At 43.6% G+C, this 23,936-nt stretch overlaps 1 protein-coding gene across 2 annotated transcripts in view; it reads right to left on the bottom strand.

Moving 5' to 3' along the window:
• The window catches only part of MYH9 (myosin heavy chain 9), a 99,099-nt gene that overhangs the window by 39,623 nt on the left and 35,540 nt on the right, over positions 1–23,936 (bottom strand). For both annotated transcript variants that reach the window (XM_075937802.1, XM_075937811.1), the window contains exons 4-9: positions 13,797–13,824; positions 12,820–12,913; positions 5,893–5,985; positions 5,099–5,162; positions 4,472–4,570; positions 2,543–2,686 (exon numbers count right to left, since the gene is read on the bottom strand). In XM_075937802.1, the coding sequence (XP_075793917.1) occupies positions 2,543–2,686; positions 4,472–4,570; positions 5,099–5,162; positions 5,893–5,985; positions 12,820–12,913; positions 13,797–13,824 (522 nt within the window). The remainder of the gene's footprint in view (positions 1–2,542; positions 2,687–4,471; positions 4,571–5,098; positions 5,163–5,892; positions 5,986–12,819; positions 12,914–13,796; positions 13,825–23,936) is intronic.

Below are 23,936 nucleotides of genomic sequence, written 5' to 3'. Positions count from 1 at the left end.
CTAAAACGTCGGATTTAGAAAATTAAAATAGCATATTAGCAACACATGTAATGCAGGTGTCACAGCCTCCCCCCCCCCCCCCTCATGCTCTGAAAATGGGCTTAAAGAATATGAATTTGCATAACAGACACTTATGCAAAACAGGTGGTGTAACAGGTCCTTTTAAAAGCTGTAATCTGCTGAATATGTGTATCTTATTTCTGTGCATGTATCTCTTCTGGTATATGATGTTAGGAATATTAAGTTATTAATATTAAGGAAACCTGTTTTAGTCCAGATAGTGATACTTCATTCACATGTCATTGACTTGATCATCAAGTTTCTGGTTTAGTTTTTTTTAATGTAAGCCCAAACTGTGGTTGGTCCTACAAAGACATGTGGCTAGGCAATCTGTTGCTGAAAGTTTAAACTGAATACAAAGAATTCCTGCCTTGGGCAAAGAGGATATAAAGTGGGGAACAAAATAACAGGGGAATCACCAGATGAGAGAAGATCCCTGATTTATCACCTAAGATGCTTACTGGAAACATCCAAGCCTGAACAGGAGAAAGGATGGGGCCCGAACTAGGCGCCTGCTTAACTTGTGAAATAAGATTAGAACTGTTCACAGTAAGAAATTGAATGTAGCAAGTTTTAGTATATTAGAATTAGCCGGTGTGTTTTGATAATTTTGGCTTAGTAACTTGCTTTGATCTGTGTTTTCACTTGCAATCACTGAAATCCTACTTTTTATACTAAATAAAAGCACTTGTTTATCAAGCCCAGTGTAAATAAAAATAATTGTTACCGGGGGGGGGGGGGGGAATGCATCTCTCTCTTTCACTGATAAAGCAAACTTAACCCATCACAGCAGGTATGAGCAGCATTCTCTTTTCTGTTCACCTCAGGTATCAGATTATCAGTATGAACATTTCGAGACTGTGTAATAATAATTGAAAGGAAAAAACTGAAGGGCAAAGCTACACCAGAATTAGAGTGTGCGCCCATTAAGGTTAAGCAGGTCTTTGTTCTTTTCATTCAGCTCACTCTCACCACTCTGACACAAGCACCATAAGGGTTTCATTTGGCGGAACATGTGTAGTGAGGCATATGTGCAGTATCAGGATGTCCACAGAAGTAACTATGCCACTGTGGACTACACACTCGAGCACCGGCTTAGCCCTTTAAAGAGAGAGTCAGCAACAGAACAGAGGGAGACATTTCAATATTGGGGGGGAAAAAAGTGATATTTACTTCAAGTCTCACTGAACAACAAGTTACTTACAGGGAACTAGAATTCGCTACTAATAGGTCAATCTACTTCCTCTTCCAGTGGTCTCCCCTTCTACCTATGATAGCACTAGCTGGTTTATAGTATCTCTAGTTCACAATTAAAGCCTCCACAGATATTTCAGGTCTGACAGGAAAGCAGCACAAGTGCACCCACTGACATGATATGAAATCGGACAACCCAATGACTGAATCTGTAAACCTGGCACTCATACAGAAAGCTTACTTTTATACTGTCTCATCTAAAAAGATGGTTAGAGTGTTTAGAATTTGTATCCAAACCAAATAAACAAGCCAGCTGTGACATGTAAGCCTCTCATAATCCAAAGAGAACATTTAATGTATTTCACACCCGGAACAGAGAGGAAAAAGCATTCTGTGCATCTCTGCAAATGAGCTATTGGAACCACTCCCATTTGCCAGTAAACATGTGTCCTAGCACATAATTAAAAAGTGGACATGAGGTCTCTTTCACCATACATTAAGTAGCCAAATCCTTAACTAGGCCTCAATGCCGAGGCGTCTTTTCACCCACACATTGGTTCCAGCCTCCTTGACTGATTCAGGACCTGGAGGAGGATTTAGTCTAAGACAAACAAACAAAGAATATTAAATTGAGAGGTTTGAAACTCTAGGGAGAAGACAAAACAACTGAATTTTGGCCAGTCCTAGAAACTAGATGGAGAAAAAAGAGCTCTTTCAGAAGGTGCCTTAAAATCCTATTGCTGTAGTGTCTAGATGTTGGACACTTTTGGGTTAGCAAGCTATGCAGTAAGCTGGATAGAGGTGCTTTTTTTTTTACCACTGTTCAAAACTAAGGAATTGCAGCTATTTGTGGCATAAATACCCCTATAAAGAGTCCGACTTGAGAAATGTAGAGTGAACAAGTGTCTTGCTGTACATCTCATAGAAGGACAAGTACTAGCTCTGGAAGACAGGAAATTGTAGAGATAACATCATGACAGGTGCCTAACATGAGCTTTAGAGATAAAGCACTATATGTAGCACTCCAGATAAGTAACAAGCACAGGACATGGCAATTTGTGTACAGTGACATGCTTCATTCTGCATTAACTAAAGCTATGGTGGTGAATTTTGAGATGGGCCACTGCCATACCACCAGCAGGTTGCTTGCTTCTCAGGTATCACTAATTGGCTTGTGAAACATGATATACCAGAGGCTGCCTTCCCCTGATTTGTTTTGAATATGACCAGATTGTTCCATTTGTAAATCCTTTCCCATGCATTTCCAAGCACTTCACAGGATCCCTACCTATCTGCTCCTCATCTGGGATGCTCATGATCTTCATTGCCTCCATGGTCTCCTGAAACATATCCTTGTCTTGTTGACCCGGAATCGTAACATGCCCATTTGAAAGAAATCTGTACTTGTTGTAAGGCTCCAACAGCAGATCAGCTTAAGGGAGAGGAAGATACAAGGAATTATTGTAGCCTTCATTATAGGTAACAAGCTAGCATTCTTTGAAGCAGCTGAGGGTATATGCTTTCCTGGAGCTACCAAAATGAATACAGGCAGTCCCCGAGTTACACGGATCCGACTTGTCGAATCCGCAGTTACGAACAGGGTTTTTCTCGCCCCGGAGGACAGGAGCAGCAGGATGCCCAGATGCGCCACACCGCGGTCCCGCCGCTCGCGTCCTCCAGGGCGAGAAAAGCTGCTCCGCGTCTCCCTGGTCTGCTGGGGGGGGGGGCGCACCCAAGCTGCTCTGCCCCAGGCGTCCAAGTCAGCCGCTGCTGAAACTGACCAGTGCTGACTACAGGAAGCCCGAGGCAGAGTTGCTCTGCCCCGGGCTTCCTGGAATCAGCCGCTGATCAGTTTCAGGAGCAGCTTACTTGGGGACACCTGGGGTTCTTAAGTTGAATCTGTATGCAAGTCGGAACTGGCGTCCAGATTCAGCCTGTTGAAACTGACCAGCGGCTGATTCCAGGAAGCCCGGGGCAGAGCAACTCTGCCTCGGGCTTCCTGTAGTCAGCCGCTGGTCAGTTTCAGCAGCGGCTGAATCTGGACACCAGTTCTGACCTACATACAGATTCAACTTAAGAACAAACCTACAGTCCCTATCTTGTACATAACCCGGGGACTGCCTGTAAACTGCTTTGAACAAGCTTCCAACAAAATCATTTATGACCATCTGCAGTCTTGATTTTAACATTTGCTAGTTCCCATTTTTTTAAAAAGCCCACAACCAAAACATTGTTCCCAAACATTCCCTCTCCTGCCAAACCATCAGCACTGAAGGCAAGAATACCTAACAGGGACAAAAGACAAGACAGATTTTGTTATTCTGGTCTAAAATCTGACTAGACACCCAAGCAAGTTGGGTACCTGATTATTTTTGAAGATCTGTCCTTCAGAGGTTTTTTTTTTTGGGGGGGGGGGGTCCCAAGCAAATCGGAACAGTCTTGCTGGGTTAACCAGGGTTTAGGGTTAGATCGGTTAAAGTTTCTCTTATAGCAGTACTTCTGTAGTTACAGATCAGAACACTCTTCTGCCCAGACACTTGTTTTTTTCCCCTCTAGCCCATCTTCCAGCATACTGCCAAAGCAGACAGTGATTCTTGGATCCTACTTGCATTAGGAGCAGGCACTGCCTTGGCAAAGGCATACAGCTTCTGGTTCCCTGTATGGTTTGAAACCAGTTATAAGAGGTCACCACCCAGCTCTAGAACGGTATGTTCTGCTATTAATGCTATGAAGAAGGTTCTTTTCTTGTCCCCCCCCCCCCCACCTCTCCAATCTGTGTGCCCTCTCCCATGACAAATTTAGATTGCTTACTTAACAGGAAATTTATATTGATATCTTGAAGTATTGTGCTAGCAGAGTACGGGCACACCTAGTGCTGCATAGGTGCCAAATATTATTCTGCATTTTGTTAATTACCAGGTTTATAATAAGATAATGCATTCTATTAAACTTGCTCTATATTAGACAAGACTGAACAGAGAACAATAGTTCAGCTAAGGAAGGGTGTGGGGCCATCATTGTCAGGGGTATCACTGCAGGAAGGAAAAAAAAAGAAAGATTAAGGTACTAGCTGAAAGGAGAGGTCTTGCTTAGCAAACAAACAGTGGGAGGCAATTTCAAGATTTGGAACAGGAGAAGTACTAAGGCCTAAACTGCAAGTGTTTGAAATATTTGGCAGTTGGGGAAAGGGAACCTAGTTACAGCACAAGGTACTCACTCTTTAGGTGCTCTCCTGCCCCGGACAACAGGTAGTAGAAGATATGAAAAGTTCTCTCGTCTTTGGCTTGACGAATTGCACGTGATTTCTCCAAAAGATCTTCACAGAATAAAGGAAGAACAAGGAGACTAACAAGTAACTTCCCATTCCAATCTCATTGTAAGAAAGAGGTTCTATTTGGGGTCAGTGCCCTTAGAGTAGGATGCAAGACTGACTTGTGAATAAAAGGGAGGAAAGACATGCCACATTCCTCATTCCCCTGGTTAAAAGTTGAAAGAAGTGGAATCCCAAGTCCATTCAGCATGTCACAGCTTAAAATGCCACTTTATCCCATAACATCAGAATTATTTAATCCAGAAGAGATTCTTGATAATAGCAGCAACATAGGTTCTAAAATGGTACACCATTTTTAAAGATTTTTTTTTTTAACTTGCAGATAAAACTAGGGATCTTAACAGGGATTTCTCTAGCCTAAGGCAATAGGTGTTGACTGAAAGCTAGGGCTCTCTGACTTCATTGCTCGAGCTGGCAGATGCTATTCGGCTGTACACAGGCAGGTAGATATCAACATTCCCACTTCCCCCAACCTGTAATTTATTTTATTAAGTGGCTCCAAAGAAAGGATACAAGTTTCAATATTGGCTCCCACAATGTAGCCATTGACATCAAAGTTGATTCTTATGAACTTGCCCTAAGAAAGATGAGCAGAAATTAATGTTACTTTATGCTATCACAACTAGAGCAAAATGATATAGGTTCCACTATGGAACAGTAAGGCCTAAGAACACTTACCAGCCAAGACAAATTTTAAAACAGAACAAAAGCCCAGCCAGCACATAACACTTGCTGATCATGGAGCAATTTAACCACCTTGAAACTATAAATTACTTCTATGACAGACATAGGGCCATCAAATTACATGGCTTTCAGATGGCTTAGGCATCAGGAAATCTGTTTAGGTTTCATTCTGAAGTAGATCCCCTCCACCTTCTCAGTAGCAGGTACCATAAGTAGACAGGACATTCTACATTTACCACCATTACCACAGCTCCACTTCAACTTCAGTTTTGTTTCAAATGTAGCTTCCCATCTCTTAGAAGCTTTCCACTGCCCTCCAGGATTACTACAATAAGGGTCATGTTTCCTTGGGAGAAAAGTGAACGATAGACTGAAGCTGAAGTAGCAGCACAGGGAGCCCTGGCAAAGGTTCAACAACTTGCATACCAGGCCATCTGCAGATAATTCTATGACAAGTGAAAACTGTGTCGCAGTTTCACTTAATTGAAAATAGTTACAGGAAAGAACATCCCAGGATTACATATCAGATACCAAAGTAAAGAAAGACTCTCAATTCATTCAACTAATGGCTTCTCCCTCTGGAATTTTGGGCACAACTACTAATGCAAGACAACAATACTCACAAATCTCGAGGAGTTGTCATTCTTCACAGTCTTGGCATTTCCAAAGGCCTCCAAAATAGGGTTAGCCTGAAGCAACTGTCTCTCAAGCTCTCCCTAGACAGAAAACCAGAAGTGGATGAAGACACTTTTTAAACACCTTAAACCAGAGGATCAATGTTTCTCTCATATCAACCTGGCACTATGTAGAGAAGCCACACTGAATCTTTGGTAATATTCCCCTAAACATATATTTTAGAAAGCCAATGATTCTTCCCCCAGATCATGTCTATATCCCAGCAACATTGTGCATCCCATGCGGAAAAATAAAACAAACCTGGCTTTCGGTTGGGAGAGCGCCCTGGATTCTGCAAGAGGATGAGCTCACCAGTAAATCGTCATAAATCAAATTTGGGGTTTGGGACAATAGTTTGCTTGCACTAAGGTTCTTGCATCTACACAGACCAGCAAAAGCCTCCTTTGTGGGAATGCAGCGAAAGGTAAGTAGTGGTAGCAGAGTATAAGCGTGTTATCTGCTGCTCTTTTACTTCCATACACTCCTCTCCCCCCAAAGATAAGGGAAGGAGAGAGACCAACCAGATTCCTGAATACCTGAATCAAGTATTTGTATACTGCAGAAGCACTGGGTGGGCAGAGGAGGAGTTGCCCGTTGGTGGCCCTGCTGACCAAGAGATGCAATGCGAGCTTGGCACGAGTGGTTGCTCAGCATCCACTAGTGATGTTAGATATCATGTAATTGAAGTGTCGTGTAACTCCACAACTATTTGCTAGTTTCCAGGCGCAGGGCTGGCAACCAGTGCACTCCCAGAGCTCCTGCTACTATGCACTGCTGCCTCTGCATCAGAGGCTGGGTGACAGGCAGGAGCTGGTCCATGAGGGAAGCTAGTTTAGAAACCGCTCTCTCTGCAGACAGGCTGCCTGGCACTCTGCTGCTGCCTGTATATCCAAGGCAGCAGTGCAGAGGGAGCTGGGGAGCTTAAATTGGCTTTTAAGCCAGCTCCCCCTAGCACTGGCTCCTGCTTGCCCTCCCCGCTCCCGCTGCATCTGTAGGATGCGGGGGGGGGGGGGAGGGGGGCGGGAGGAGGTTTTCAGGAGCTGGCTCCCAGCACATATTGGCTCTACTATCCCCCACCACCCTCCACACTGCTACTTCTCTATTCAAGGCAGCAGTATGCAGGGCGGGGGGAGGAGAAGAGAGGGAAAGCAGATTCAGTGCTCACAGGGAGCCAGCTTTTAAGAAGCACCTGATCCTGCTCTCCCCTACCACTTGCTGCACCTCTGATAGAGAGGCATCAAGGGGGAGGGAGACAATGTGTGTAGTCAACAAGATTAACCAATAAGTCTGGACTTATCTGTTAATCATAGTCCTCTACATGACATCGTCCCTGGCACCCACTATGGGTGCTCCCACTCTGGACCACCCACAGAGTCAGCACTATGCTCCCAAATACTGAAAATAAATGAGTTACGGTCTCTTCTTTTAATAGTAGAGAGTAAGCCTTCAGGAATACCAGCTAAATGGGAATAGAGTCCAACATTTTTGTCCATGAGCGTGGATCCCAGGACTCAGATTGCAAAGTGTGTTTACAGGACAAAGTACTTCTATGGCTCCTTTTCATCTAAAACTTCATTTATCAACATTAGTCAAACCTCATGTTGCCTCTATAGGTGTGTAAGATAAATATTCGCCCCCTTAAGGACAGTAAAAATGAGGCAGAGATATGAAATGACTTGCCCAAAACTTAAAACTTGGAATTAGAACTCTGGCATTTTTAGTTCTTATTGATGCATTCAGGTCACAGTTTTCCTTTAAAAGCCTAAAGTACAGAGTCAACCATTTCTATTAATCTGAAGAGTTACACACAGAAGAGACCACCTCAGCTAAGTTTCTATTCACTTTGCCACAAGTGCATATAAAATGATAGTTTAGTTACAGGAAAGGAACAGGCTGCTACAACAGCCATCCCTCCCATAAGGTCACACTTTGGCTGTGCTGGGAAGAAAACCTCAAACTTGCTATAAAAAGTCTGTCCGTAATTTTGAGTTTCTCCTGCTATTCTGGCACACATGTGAGCTGCAACACCCATCCCAACTCTCCAGCAGTTCTCATCCTGAGTGATCCAGCAGTGAAGTTCTAATCCTGTTTGTGACTGCAATCTGTTGCCATGGAAATAAGTGATGTCACAAATTCAACATTACAGCTTCACTGCTGGACAAAGGGAAAAGATCAAAAGACTATTTAGATTAAAATAGCAGTAAGACTTTGGCATTAAATATATTTAAGTATTCAGCTAAAAAATATCAAGCTGGCATGGCCATATTTAACTACACTAGAAGTGGAAAATGACAGCTAAGAGTCTCATAGCAACATGTGCATTGTGGGCAAATTAATCCTTTCATGTTTTTTAACCTCAGGAATGGAGGGTGCAATTAGTGACACATGGAAGTTGGACTCAGAAGCCCTGAGAAGGGGAGGAACAAGAGAATCTAGAGGAAAAGGAGACTTGTAGTAGGCATATAGCATGTCATCTGCCTATAGGCAGATGACAATGGTAAGTAGGGACTATGAAGAGCATGGCGGAGCTAAAGCTACCAAATGGACTAATCATGGGAAGCAGGGCTCCGCAGAATGTTGCAGTGTAGCAGGAATACCAAATCCTTTGCAGAAGCAAATTCTCAGTATACTACTATAATGCTCCATCTGATTAGGAGGCTATTACCATAAAAGCAGTAGCATATGTAACCTGAACATTGCCTGTGTGTTAGTTTTAAGTAGAGCATGCTTTTGATGTTGTATTTAAATAGCCCACATAGGCATTCAGGTGGTACCTCATAGGAGGAAGCAGCATTCACATCTCTGCAGCCATTGTTTGACTGAAGATTGTTTTTGCAAGGCTCACTAGGTAGAAGTAGCAGCATGCTAAGGACTCTTTCCAATAGGAAGAGAAACTTGTTTTGAGCTATGAAACCTTACAATTCTCAGAATTCAATAGGAACAGCTGAGATCCTATAATTAATACATCAACCTTTCTGCACCTGTAAGTGCAGGTCCCGGACCCAGTTACATACAGAATGTTTTTAGAATTGGTTAGTATTTGAGATGGGTAAATCCTGGACTCCACATGCAAACTGTTGCAGTACCAAGTTCTAGATCTACTAGCATATAGTGGACATGTGCAGCTAATCACTTTGTGCCTTCTATCTCTGATTTCATATTAATTTAAGTTAGCTACTGAAAACTCAACTCCATATACTCCCAACTTCTGTAAACTTTTTTTTTTTTTTTTTTTTTTTTTTTTAAGAGAAGCTGCCATATGCCAGAAAAGGAACCTTGCCAGTCCCATATTTAAAAATAAAAATCATGAGTCAAGCCCCAGAAAAATCAGCAGATTTATTTTTTAAAAATCATTCCATTTTAAAAACATAAGTTTTGGTTTCTTTTTCCCCCCTGCTCTGAGCCTTTATGATTCACGAGTGCAAACATCTCTCAGCCATGAGATACACAAACTACCCTTAAAAACAGGGAAGGCAGAGATGGTCAAGAAACATGATTCCAGCAGCTAATGCTTTAAGAAAACAGCACCGGTCACTACATCACTTAGGATAAAAATTGCAAGAGTTTCAACATGGCATTTGAATTTGATGGGAAAAAAAGTCAACTTTAGTTTTGAAGATAGCTCTTTATTCTTTCAGGATTTAAGAACTGAATTGAGGCACAGAGCAAACATGGAAAGCTTCAATCACAATTTACTTGTCCCATTCCCTGATACGCAATTTGATTAAATGAAACTGGGGATTTTAATGTTGCATATCCTAAACGCAGCCTCACCTTGCCTAGTAGCAATTACCATAAAATGCTGTGATTTACTTTAAAAAAAAATTAACCATTCCTTTAGAATCCTCACAAATAGAAATCAGTACAGTGAAAAGGGTGCTCCCCCACGGCAGTTGAGAGAAAGATTTTGAACAGCTATAATTTGAAAAAAGTAGGAACTCCGATACTTCAGTTGTAAGTAGGGTTGCCAGGTGTCCGGTTTTCTGACAGTCCGTTATTTGCATCGTCTGTCCGGTAGAAATTCAGAAAACACCAGACATGTGCAATGTCTGGTATTTTCTGAATTCCCAGCTGGGCACCAGATGGAAGCCTGGCAGGGGTGGGGGAGCAACTGGGAGGCAGGGCCACGATTAGCGCTAGAAGCCTGTGGTCACATGCAAAATCTGAGGGAGGAGGGGGCAGGGGCTGAGACTCACAGCCACTCCCCCCCCCCCCCGCCCCCCCCGGCCCAGCTTCTGCAGGTGACCCGAGGCTCCCAGTGCCAGTTGTGGCCCCGCCTCTCAGCTGGGAGCCTCTGGCTGTGTGCAGAAGCCAGGCAGGGGGAGTGGCTCCCAGCCATTTCCCTCACCCAGCTTCTACTAGCAACTTCAGGGAGTGCCTGCCAGGGGGCACAGCCCCTTGGGACTCCAGCTGCAGTCAGTGGCTGCACCCCTCCCCCCGCTGCCAGCTCCACTCCCCCCCCCCCCCCACTCCTCCCATCCAGCCCCACGGCCCCCGCCCCTCCCCTGCTCTGCTTCCTGCCCCCCCCCCCTTCCTCCTGGCCAGTCCACCCTCCCTCCACCCCCAGCCAGCTAGCTCGTGGTCATGGACCAGAGCAGGGTCCACCCTCCACCCCCCGCCAGCTCTGCTTCTCACCCCGGCCTCCCCCCCCGGCCAGTCCCCCCCTGCCCATGATCAAGTGTGTCCAGTTTGGTGGGGTCTACCTGGTAACCCTAGTTGTAAGTTCAGTCTCTTGACCAAAAGGATACCAGAAAGATTTGTTGCCTATAGCTTTATACCACTACAGTGCTGCACTGTAAATGCAGAAGACCTAGATTTGTGCTCCATCCTCAATCTAATATTGTCTTCAGTAGGGCCTAACTTAGTGACCTTGGGGGTTACCATGAGCATAGTCTGCAGACTGGTGCCCTTGGATAGTAATATGGTCTCAAAAGGTATTATATTCATCCATAGACACCCAGAGTTGGACTCTGAATTTTGGTCTAAGGAATATGAAGGCCAGCAAGGCTGTAGAGAGGGTTCATTACTATTAGGGAAGTAAAATCCCATTTAATTAGTTAACCCATTAACCGATTAAATGGGGGCAAGCAGGCTGGGCTGCTCCTGCGGGGCTGGATCAACCCCCCAAGCCTGTGATGGGCCTCCCAGGCCTGGAGCAGACCCCTGCCTGTGGCAGGCAGAGAGCAGCTGCTCCATCCCCACTAGTTAACCATTAACAGCTGTAATTGCCATCTAACATTATCTATAATTCTAGTCCTCTTTGATAAGGCTGATAACCAATATGGAGCCAGAGTGGGAGAAAGCGAGTTGCAAGATTCCTGAAGGAAACCTTCCAAATGGAGCTTGAACTCAAATTCACGTGTCAAGTTAGCTAAAGGTTGGTTTATACCATAATCTGGTGATCCTTGGTCTGCTTAGATTACTGAAATTTCATTTAAGATTAAGCAGTAGCAGACTGCTTAATTCCCAATCCTATAATCACTCTTCCACCACACACATGCCAAGAAAAAATAAAAAAGCAAAATTGTTTCTTAATAGAGCTACTGACAGCCCATAGCAAAAGCTTTTGTATTTCTCCGAGTCTGGCACATGGAGGCTATGTTTTTGTCTGATTCCAGAAGTCACTCATATGTGCTTACACATACACACCTGCATGCAGAGAGTATCCTTTTCATATACCCTGTACACACACAGCATGACTATTGTTAAATTACCAGGAGAAGGTTTTTACCTAGACACAAAAGATGTGTTTGGCATTTGGATTTCATTATAAAGGTTAGAAGTTAACAGCATTTCCCATGTGAGAAACTGGCTAACAAGCTCGTTGTGTTGGAACATTCAGTACACTCAGGGCAGCAGTTTACTTAGCTTTCCCAGCAACTGCACCCAGAGCTAACTTGCTGTGGTAAAAGGCTACACAGTCAGGCAACTTCATCTAGTTAGAAACACCATGCACACAGAAGCTCCATATGCAATTCTAGGAAAGCCAGGTTCAGTTCAACTCCCTTTGGTCAGTTCACTATTCAGGAACAGTTTCTCTTAGTGTTCTGGGAAGTTCTACGAGAGACACCTTGTGAATAAATGTGTCATTGACCTAACTGCAGTTACTAGTTGACAGCATTTCACAAAAGTTTGTTGTGAGTAGAACAGAACAGAACTATGAGTTATCTACAGGACTGTTCTAGCTGCAGGAAGTGACACTAGTGTGAAGTGAAAAGGTGCTTAAATCACACAATGGGACAAAATGCATTCCTTGTGCAGAACGTGCAGAAAACGTGCAGCTCACCTAAGAGGATACAACTGATGAGTTCGGCAATAATCCATCAAAGGGAGAGGGAGGGGGGAAAAAATATAAGTGAGACAACTTCAAAAAACCCATGTTCTATTAGTTACAGAACTTTTACTTGGGTGAAAACATCTGTTTCACTCAAATCTTCAGCTGATAACTATGAACCACTCCAAATTGACCTATAAAACACTCAGCAGCCAAACTCAAGATACAGGGATTCAAATCAAGGAAGCCACATCTCTAGGGACTGGGTCACTTCAGTGGCTTGGATTTATCACAAATTATAGGAATGAGTCGGACTGATGTGTGATTACTTCTAAACTGTGCCCTATACATGAAATCAAGATACAGTGAAAAAGTTTATCCCTTGTAGATCTCCAATGAAGCCAATGGAATTATGAGGGAGAATGGTCTGATTTGTAGGGTGTTTTTAAGCCATATGTAAAACGGTCATGGCTCCATAGTTCACGGTCTCCCTACTCCACTGATACATGTTTTATTTGACCAGTATCAACCAAAATATCTCCTAGTGTACCATTACTTAAGTGGTCAGCATGATAGTACCATATCTTTGTAGTGAACCTACCTGGTCTTTTTTACTCTTGTGTGACGAAGCAACATGAGCCAGATACTGAATGACCTTCTTTGTATTCTCGGTCTTACCAGCTCCCGATTCACCTCTGCAAAGACAGTCTGGGATTCATTCAAGAACAAGATGAGGGTAAAATGCATTCACACTTTAAATCCCACACTTTTCAGCTGACCACAGGTCTTAAAGCAATGTTTAATGGCACGAATGCAATTAGAGACACTTGCCCTAATAGAAAACCTGAGCATATTAAATGAACAGAAAAGCAACCCGTACTATGTTCTAGTACTATTGCTCAGCCAGTTTCTTGTGACTTGGGGGGAAGCAAGTGAAGAGTGGGGATACAGGGAAGAGAGAAGGGGGAAAAAAATGAAAAGGAAATTTTGCTTTCCTGTTACTTGGCAGCCTTCACATGCAAGTGGCTGAGGAATAATCGGTTGGGGGTGGGGGACGGACACCAAGGCAATTAGGGAAATTCCTTTTAAGGAATTCACTTAAGCAAAAAAATCTAAACTCCTTCAGCACCAGAAAGTAACAGGGTCTGTAGATCAGTTTCACTTTTAGGCTCAGAAGAAATCCAAGTGTTGTGTAGGCACATTATTCACTGTAACCTCAGCCTAGGCTATTGCCTTCCTCATTGCTTTATTGACAGTGTGCATACACCCCCCCCCCCCCCACTGCTACTCCTAGGTCTTCTAAAGTCCTTTCCAAATATCAATAAAGCAACATCACCACTAGAGAATCATCTTAAGATCATTTATTTCCTGCTCATGCAGGAGACAATCCTCCTGCAGAAAGAGAATATAGGTAGGCAGGGATGGATGTTAAATGATAGGAAATAAAGAGACAGATGTTCCCTAGCTTTTATAGTATCGTGTGACCTACTGATTCTAGTAAACTCTCAATTAAGAGCCCTCCAGCAGGATTTTAACAAGAGCTGACAGCAAGACAAGCTGAGGAATGTAAATACTCACGTGCACAGAATGGATTGATCCTCTCGATCTGAAACAAAACAAAACAGGATCAGACAAGCCAAAACTCACTTCTGCCTCCTCTGCATAAGCTATTAAGTCCAGAAAGTATACGGACATTCCCCAAAACATCCTCATGCAAGTGTCTTCAGAAGTGTGACCCACTATCTCTAACAATCTTGGAATAGTTCCTTCCTTCTCCTCAAATCCTAAAGGTGGCACCATTATCTATCCAGATGTAATCCTTATGCTGCTTTTTCTAGGGTGTGAACAGATTTCCATCACCATCACTACCACCCCCATCTGAGTTGTTCCTGTGCCTCCTGAACTATTTGCTACTGTACGCAAACTATGCCATGCAATTACAACCCTGCCACATGGTTACTGGGAACATTGACCTATCCTTATTAGTAAGAGAGGCCTAAGCATTAACTACATCTTTAGCTGACCTGGGGATACCAGAGTGCAACAAGCAGTGCCTCAAGATTCTTGTATTAGCAATTCTTTCATGTGGCAAGTTGAGGACGGAGACACTGTACTACTAGATATAAAAATTTGCCACATTAAAAACAAAATTAAGGTTGTGATGTCAAATACAGGAAGTGCCAGAATTAAGGTTGGCCACAAACCTGAATTTGGATCCCTTGTGTACATGCTGACACACAAGACCCTTGCCTCATTGAATGCAGAATGGATGGTGCTCAATGTGTAACTGGTTAACATTTCAGTGTAGTGCCCTGAATTTACTATATATCATCCAAACTGCATTGAATTCACAACTATTAGTTTCTGCATAGATTTTACTATAGCGCTATATCAGGTTTTTAAAAACATTAGTGAATTTACGATCACGACACCCCTATCCTCCAGTCTAATTTTCCTTCCCTACCCCCCTAGTTTCCATTTCCCTTCCTGTTCAAGGTCCGCTCATGCCCTCCACATCCCTACCAGTCCTATCATCCCCTTCATAGTCCCTACCATTCCTAAGCCTATATCTACTTCCTACTATTATCCCTCTCATTCTTATCTTCCCCTGCCTCACTCTTATCCTTCCTTTTCTCCCTCCACTACCCTAGTGTTTCATCATCACTTTCCCCTCCTGTTCCTCATTTTGGTAGCTTCCTCCTGCATGCTTATTGGACAGCAGAGAAAAGTTTCTATGCTCAGTTGGAGCCCAGTGCCATGACAGCTCCCAGTAGCTAATAATTACAAGGAGAGACTTAGCCCAGGGATGGAAAATGCCTGTGTGGGACAACAGGCTTCTATGAAGTTTGGTTTCACATGGGAGCTATGGAGATGCAGCATGCTCTGTGAAGACTTGACTCTTCAAGAATTTAGCTACCAACCATGTTTGAGCATAATGTGGTGAGATTTTTCAGAATGCCATATACCAGGGATGGGGAACCTTTTCTGGGTCAGGAGCCACTGACCCACAGGAAAAACCAACACAAAAACAAAACAAAAAACCCAAACAAAAAATAAAAAACAGTTGGGGGTGCACAAAAATTAAGCAAAAAATCCTCACTGGTGTGGCCCCTCTGATTAGGGATGTTCAATTTAGATTAACTGGCTAATTGAATAGTTGATGCAAATTGCATCAACTATTCAGTTAGTCGATGAGGCCACCTCTGCCTTTCAAGTGTAGCAACAGCTACAGGGCTGTTGCTACGCTTCAAAGGCAAAAGCTCTGGGGGAAGCATGGGGCTAGCAGGGGACTCAAGCAGTCCATTGGCCCTGTAGCGTTTCAAAAGCATCAGCGTTGCATGGAGCCTGGGGTCAGCGGGGGGCAGGGGAGTGCCCCTAGCTGACCCCAAGCTGCATGTGGTGTTTCAAAGCAGCAGTGCTGCTACTTTGAAGCACCCCCTGCACTTCCCCCACCTTGCTGCCTCTGATCAAGGCAGGAAAGGCTGGGGGGGGAGGGGGACTATTTGACTAGTGTGCCAACATCTGATAAGCGTTTGCTTATTGGATAGTAGACTAGTCGTCCACCACCCTACTCCTGACTGAGAAGGACAAAGACTCCCCACATTTCTCTTCCACACAAGAGCCAGGGAGGCCCAAGCTAGTAGATTGTGTGCTCCAGCCCCGTGAGGGATGGTTTGGTGGCAGGGGGAGAGGGAACTGGCCCCCAGGGCATGCTCCCCAATAGTGGGGGGACTCCAAACCTCAGGGGCCAGATCCAGACAAGCTGGGGCCCACATCTGGCCCCAGGTTCCCCATTCCTGCCATACACAGAGCTTAGCACAAAAAAACCCAGCCACATACCTTCCCTATTCCTGTTGGATGTAGAAACAATCATATTGGCCCATTCCTGTAAAAATTCATTCAAACGCAAAAGGTGTCTCACATACCAGGGCAGCCAGCTCACACAAACCTCAGGTCGCTGCTCCAAAATATGGAAATGGAATGACTTCTTAATGAAACTATTTCAAGAGTCCTTTTAAAAAAAAAGAAAACTAGCAAAACATGTATTTTTCCCTGATCTTGTCCTCAGAAGTGATTGAGCCATTTTACTGAATATCGCAAAAAAATATGTAGTGGCAGGTAGGGATGTGAAAGTAACTAACTGTTTACATGGTTAACCCATGCGCCTGGGCTCACGGGTTAACATGCAGTTACACACAGCCCCTTCCTCCCGCCAGCACTTCTGCCTCAGAGGCAGTAGCATTGGGGGGCAGACACAGACTGAGCCGGTACACTTAGGGGGCGGATTAAGAGCCACCTTCCATCACGCACTGGTTTCTGGGGAGCTGACTGTGTCCTGCATGCAACCGCTGAAATTTTTTTCAGCGGTTAGATGTTTTAACAAACACATTTTAATATTACTAGTACAAGGCAAATATTGGATATGGAAAGTCTCACCCTAAATAGTTTAAATCTGGCAAAGTCATCAAAAACAACAGGGTCTTAAAAATGAAGCCTCTGGCAACCTTAACTATAAGTATAATTACCTAAAATGAAATGGCAGACTCTTTAATCACTGAAGAATGTATGTTCAGTATAGCCCTTTAAGGAATCCACTGCTGAACAACAGGTTAAGGACAGACCTCAGTTCAGAATGCCACACCCACTAAGGTTTCCAGTCGGTCAATGGATCACCAAGGCACACGCCAGAATGATTCTGCATGACTGGGCACTTGGAGGCTGCATCAGGGAATAACTAATGACTCATCTGCACATAGCCCCAGGTGTTGCATTCAGGAGGACAGACACCTGGTTGGCTTTATAGCACATTCATATAGAGCTATGGACTTTTGAAAACTGTAACAAGCAGCCCAGCCCATCTGCAGGAAGAGCTTACACTCATTTGGGTACTCAGGGGCTCCTGTTTAAGACAAAATGGTAACATCCCTTTCCTTGTGATAAAACACTGACACAGCCACACAAGTGAGATGCTAAAAAGAACAGATGATAGATACTAGAATCAAATTCATACTAATCAAGTGCCCTAGACACAGTGTCTGCCAGAGCAGCAGTTCTCAGACTGAGTTGGGACCACAAAGTGGGTCACAATCCTTTTTTAATGGGGTTGCCTGGGTCAGTGTTAATCTCACTGGGACTCAGGACTGAAGATTTGCCCCCCACCCCAGGCCATGTAGTAATTTTGGTTGTCAGAGGGCACTGCATTGCAATGAAGTTTGAAAAATAATGCTGGTATAGAAGAATGTTTTAGAATTTCACATAAGGGAGAGAGATGGTGATTCAGCAGCAGTCTAGTTAATAACGTCTACCTGTGGAAAATATTAAGAGGGCCCCCCCCCCCATACCGTACTAGAGAATTAAACATACAAATTGATGAGCATTCAGGAAAAGCTGTAGACAATAACATTGGACCCTTTCAGTGCTACCTTACCCCCTCCTATTTGGTTTCCCCATGGCCAGCTGCAGCTATGAGTCACCTCCACTTTAAGTCAGCAGGAATGTACCTGCAAGTGCAGGCAAGTCACAGCAGTATGCAGACACTACCATAAAAGGAAACATTCCAGTCTGGAATCTAAGGGGAAATTCTTTCCCATCACTGTAAAACAGCCATCACTGGGATAGCTGGAATTCTTCTAATTGTGTACTGATTGACTCAAATGCTGTGTTGAGCCACAGGAAGTAGGATCCTAGCAGAAGACCAAAGAGAGTTGATGAACTGCTCCCATCAACTTCCCTTACTCTTCTTGTTCAGGTGGAGTTATCAGTCTAGGAAAGAGCAATCAGCGGTAAATTTAGCAGGTCTTCACTAGACTCACTAAAATAGACACACATGGGGATCAACCGCTGCAGCCGTAATTCCGATGGTATGTTTAGACATGGCCTCAGAAGCCCAGCTCCCAACACATCTCCAAAAACTGGCAGCACATGCAAGTTACTTATATTGGGTACCACAACATCAATTGCTTACTATAGGACAATCAAAAGAGTAATTAAAAATAATTATGTCCAAATAAATCTGTTCAGTCTTTCAAGTGCCACTGGACTCCTTTTTATGGTCAATACAGTCTAACACAGTACCTTGCCAACACCCGAAAAGAATTTGCTTGCAGACATTGTCATTCCTCTGAATTATGCATTTAATAAGTAAACCATTAGTCTAATTGTGACAACAAGTTTGTACTTCAGACCAGCTGGCAAAGAAATCTTTGTCCGAGATGTATTTAGTTCTTATTGCCACAATATCAGAGTGCTTACAAACAAGAAATAATCTTAAGGATCCAGAAAGTAATACAAACTTCAAGTTTGAGGTGTTCTGTAATATTCCATGGCTATGTCTACACTGCATGTTTATTTCAGAATAAGCTACTCCAGAAGAAATACTCTGAAATACCTTATTTTGAAGTACTGCGTCTACACTACAAAGAAACCTGAAAATTAGTCTGAGGCAGGCTCTCCTAATGTGAACGTGCTACCTCGATTTAGAGCCCCAGGAAGCACAGGGGAATAATTACTTTGAATGACCTGAGGAAGGAGCTATTTCAAAACAGCTATTTTGGAGGAGGCGTTATTCCTCATGAAATGAGGTTAACACCAAAATAAGCCGCCCATTATTTCAAAATTTCAAAGTAATGGGCTAGCTGTCTAGACGCTCACATAGTTATTTTGGAATAATGCTCCTGTGTAGATGTACCCTAACTGCAAAAAAACCTAACCATTCTTAACCTGTGTAGTCCCAGATAACAGTGTTCATTTAGATGGATTCCAGGACCTGAAAGCATTTGCACAAAAAAAGTCATTAAGGCAAAAGCTGATTTAAAAAAAAAAAAATGAGATGTATATAGAAATCCTCGATGAAACACTGTACTTTAGCAAATGAACTATAGGAGTTCTGAGACTGCTTTTGCATATGCTAGCACAATGGGCAGGTGGGTACAACCTCAGCTCATGTTTTGGGGGATTTAGGGGTGGGGAGGAAGAGACGTCGGAAGGCTAGAACAGAACATTCAGTTTATGCTAAGCATCTTCGTTACAGAACATCCTAAAAGGCCTCTATCACCCACTTCCTCTGCATGAGCAACTCAGATTTTGAGTCTGCACATCTCCATAAAAGGAGAAGTAATATAGCATTCACACAATGGTGACATCATCTTTCCAGCTAAGAGGAAGTGTATCTGAAAGGCAAAGGCTTGGCTTGCAATCTCCAGCCTATAGCTGACTCATTAAGGCAAAAGGCTTAACCATTTCTAAATGGTTCCGCCCACCTCCTAACCACGGAGCATACTGTCTGGCAGGAGAGAGGCCAGAGAAACTGCCTAGCCCTCTTGGTTTCCGTTACTAAATGTTCCTCTGACAGTTGCTGAAATGGGTTGCATGCAACAGCCTGATCAAATGAGAGGATCAAGCCAGAGTGAGAACTGGACTGATTTAGCCTTAAATGAGTTTTAATCCAGAAAGCATCTCAATCCTGCATCTCTGATTTTACCATGTAATTTTATTATAGCCTTTGCTCCCACACAGAGCAGGCCTTTATCTACATTTGTATATTAGTTCAAGTTTCTCCCCACAGCCACTCCATTGATGGGAGTGCCAGCAGCACAGAATGACCAGTGGTATTTCAACATGTATGCCATCTAGACATGCTGCAAGCAAGATTAGAATCTCTATCATTTAGACAGATTCTCTGCTGCATTTTAACATTCCTATTGGGCAGAAATTTGGAAGCAAAACAGTATAGAAAGTCAAAATGCAAGATTCAAAAACAGAATATAAACATAACCTTAGACATGTATAGCAACAGAACTTCTAGGAATGAATAAAGGGAGAATCACCTGAAGCTAAAATCTTGCTATTTGAAGCTGAAAGTTGTACTAAAAGGTTGAACATGTATAACTTTTTCTATCAATAAATGGAAAAGACATCTAAGCTCATTTCCTAAATCAGCCTTGAACCAGATCCTAGACCCCCTTTCTCCAGTATTAATTTTCCTGTTTCCATATAGATGTGTGGAGTCTACCTGCAATTTTAGGTTACACAAATATTGGAGGAATTCTGACAGCAAACACTTTTTAACTGGTTAACCATCTAATTGAGATTTTACATCCCTATTAGTATGCATTCTCCTGTGCTCATGGGGTCAACACAGTATTCAGCAGAGGGGCAGACAGTCTGAGCTAAAGTGTTATAAACTGGCTAACGCTTCTGTTTTGGCTTATAAGAATCAATCAGAAGGCATGTAGTAAGCAGTACACCACAGATGCTTTAATAAAAATGGTGTTTCAAAGCAAAAAGACACTTGCAAATTGCATGTGGGACTATTAACTGAGAGAAGCTTCTGCACAGCTCCAAAAATAAGACTCCTTATATAGGTTTCTTCACTAGGCCAATTTTAGGTTCTAGTTTAGAATATCTAAGGGCACTCCTCTTCAGGTACAAATAAATTTTATCTTAAGCTTCAATACTTAAGGGTACATTTATACTAGGAATGTGAACAACTAGTCAACTATCCAATAAGCAAATGCTTATTGGATAGTCGACACACTAGTTATCTAGTCACTACCTCCTACCGCCTCTGATGGAGGCAGCAAAGGGGTGCGGGGCAGTGGAGAGGTAGTACTTCAAAGCAGCAGTGCTGCCTGGGGCCAGACCCCAGGCTTCACATGGTGCTGCTGCTTTGAAATGCCACGTACAGCCTGGGGCCATCTGAGAGTCCCCCGCCGACCCCTGCTCCATGCAGCACTGCCACTTTGAAATGCCATGAGGAACACGGGGCCAACAGGGGAATCCCCTGCTGGCCCTGTGCTCCCAACAGCACTTTTGCCTTTCAATTGCAGCAACAGCCAATTAATTGAAGTTTTACATCCCTCATTTATACTGCAAAATACACTTCCACAGCAGTGAGCATCAGTTTGTCCTATAGCATAAAGACTAGGTCTGTTTCTGTGCAATGCAGATGAACCCTTATGTTTCAGTCCTTTTAGCTCAGGGGTGTGGAACCTTTTTTTGGACAGGCAGGGAAGCTGCCAGAACCAATAAGTATTACTGGTTAAGAGTGATGCTTGCCAGTTACCCTTTCACATCCCTACTAAAAACTGAACAACTGACAGGTGGGAAACAGTCTGGACCTGCTACTTATTCTGCCCGCTGAAGCAAGACAAGCTGATAGGGAGGGAAGGAGGTAATAGACACAGCCAGGCCTGAGAAGCGCATTAGGAGCAAGGAGAGCAATCTTCTAGGGAGAAGCTTTGAAGAAGCCATTAGGGACTAACTCCCTGTTGACACAAAAGGTTGAGTGTAACAGTTCAACAGCCTTATTTGTGTGGTTCTTTAGACACTGGCACTACAGCATATTTCACAAAGATTCTTCACCAGTATCTTGAGCAGGTGAAGAAAGCTTCCCAGATAACTTGAACATTGCATTTCAACATCTTTGAAATGCCTTTTCCAAACAGACAACTGAAAAAAGCTACAGTCGACTGCAGAAATTTTTACCTGCCCAAAGTTTCTATGCACTCTCTCTTTCATGCACATCTGCTGCAGTAGTGTAATGCTATGCATGCTTAAGACATCTCTCACTCTCAACTGCAATAAAGCCAATTCCTCTGAAAGTATTCAAACCATTAGGTAATCAAGATACCGGCCACAGGGAGAAGAGCAGTGCTTAGGCAAACTGGGAATTTCATTCTCACACACAAATATGGTAATTGCACATGAGGATTTCCAAAGTTTATTCAAAAGAAGAGAGTTCTGAGGTCCCTCCACTGCCCCACACAGAAGAGTAGATTGAGGATAAAAACAGTACCACTTTAAAGATGGACAAATTTTTCACAATGCTCTAACTCACAGCAGTGCACTGGATTGAGTTTCCTTACAAGTGATTTAATCCTATGGAACATATAGGCACTGGTGCACCAGACTGCTCAGTTCTGAAAGGTAGTGCATCAGCCTAGGTACAAAACAAAGGGTTAAACAGTTTCTAGATTAACAAATCAGAATAAAAGCAGTGTTTCTACTCCCATTCCTAACCTTGAACAGGCTGCTTATTCAGATACCATAAACATAGTGAAACCAAACAAAATCCAGTATCCAAGCCAATTAACATGTAGGTCTTTCTGCTTTATCAGCTTAAGAAACAACTGAACCCCATGTTGGTGGAGGTCAGAGTCATCAGCCTACTGTCTTTAAGGGTACTTGTTAGGAATGTGAAAGTAATAGTGTACATGGTTAACTGATGAGCCTGGGATTACACGGTTACATGCAGACTCCTGGTATGTACAGGGAGCCAGCTTAAAAGCATATCAGCTCCTGCAGAGCCATCTTCTCCCCTTCCACTCCCTGCTGCCTCTGTATCAAGGGCAGCGGGACACAGAAGCCATCTGCCCCCTGCATGTAGCCACTGAAATCTAGACAGTGCTTGGTCCTGCCATGAGGGCAGGGGATTGGACTCGACCTCGAGGTCCCTTACAGTTCTATGATTACATGGGATATTAAAATACATTTAATCGGACCATTAAGGTTTCCCTTCATATGAGGCTCTGAAAGGAGAATGGGGTACAACTATTAATCCTAAATGCCTCCAGTCCTTGCAGAACACAGGGCTTTTTCCATCTTCTGTTCCATGCAGATTCCTCCCATACCACTGGCTGATGCATCAAGCCTCCCCCACAAATGAGAAAAATAGGAGAAAGCCAAAACAGCAATGTTGCTTTCCATTGCCCATGAAGTTGGACAGGACCAGAAGCTTCACAAGAGCCTCCACCCTTACTCCAGTAGCAGAACCCCAATGTAATTCCTACAGTTTAGTGTTTCTGCCATTTGGTAGTCTTTCAATAATATTGCTTTAGTTACTCTGCTGCTAATGCATATCCTTTACAAGGCACTGAAACCCCACACGCAGAGCCCATGAAAGCATTGTTAAATTGTGTGGTCCCACTAGGTAGCCCAGCTATTAGATGGGAATAAATTCCAAGCCCAGCAAGTGCACAAGAGGGTAGGTAACCACATTTGTTCTGAACTAGGTAAAGAGAACCTGGAGCAGCCAGCTAGTTGGGCAAGACACACACATTCGCCATGCAGTTAGATTTGTTGTGGGAAAGAGGTAACAGCTGAGAGCAATTTGGATGTGGCCAGGACTGTAGTCAACCCTCTTTCTTCCTCCACCTGTTACCTCTTCCCTTTAAGGAGGTAAAGGAAACACTTATGCAGAACTCAAACCTTCCCCCCCTCATCCCAATGCTAAGAGTGCAGATGTCAGAGTGTCATTCTTTACCTTTGTGCATTGAATTAACAGTGCAAGTTGAGATTTCTGTGTTTCAGACAGTTAACATTGCAAAGTCAGAAAGATAGATGAGAGATAGTGACCATTTGGCTATGAATCACCACATGCAAGAGAACTTCACCTATCACTTTTAAGCCACTACTGTGCAGCTGTCCCCAGAACCAGCCTGTGTAATTAGCAGAGGGATTCCATACAGCAGTGATGGAGAACCTAATGCCCAGGAACGGATGCAGCCCCCAGCTTGCCTGATCTGGCCTACAAGGCTGTGGGTGGGCACTGAGCATTTGAGAGCCTGGGATGACATTCCAGGACCCCTGCCAGGCTAGAGCATACCAAATCTACTAAGCTGGGTCCCCCTAGGCTCAGATGTGTGAGGGGAATGTGTCCCTTTGCCTGAGGAGAGACATCAGTGAGGAACCAAAAATGGTTCCCCACCCTGCCATACA

The sequence above is a fragment of the Pelodiscus sinensis genome, chromosome 1, assembly GCF_049634645.1.
Source record: "Pelodiscus sinensis isolate JC-2024 chromosome 1, ASM4963464v1, whole genome shotgun sequence".
NCBI classification, from domain to species: Eukaryota; Metazoa; Chordata; order Testudines; family Trionychidae; genus Pelodiscus; species Pelodiscus sinensis.
This window is presented reverse-complemented; position numbering and strand designations above follow the sequence as displayed.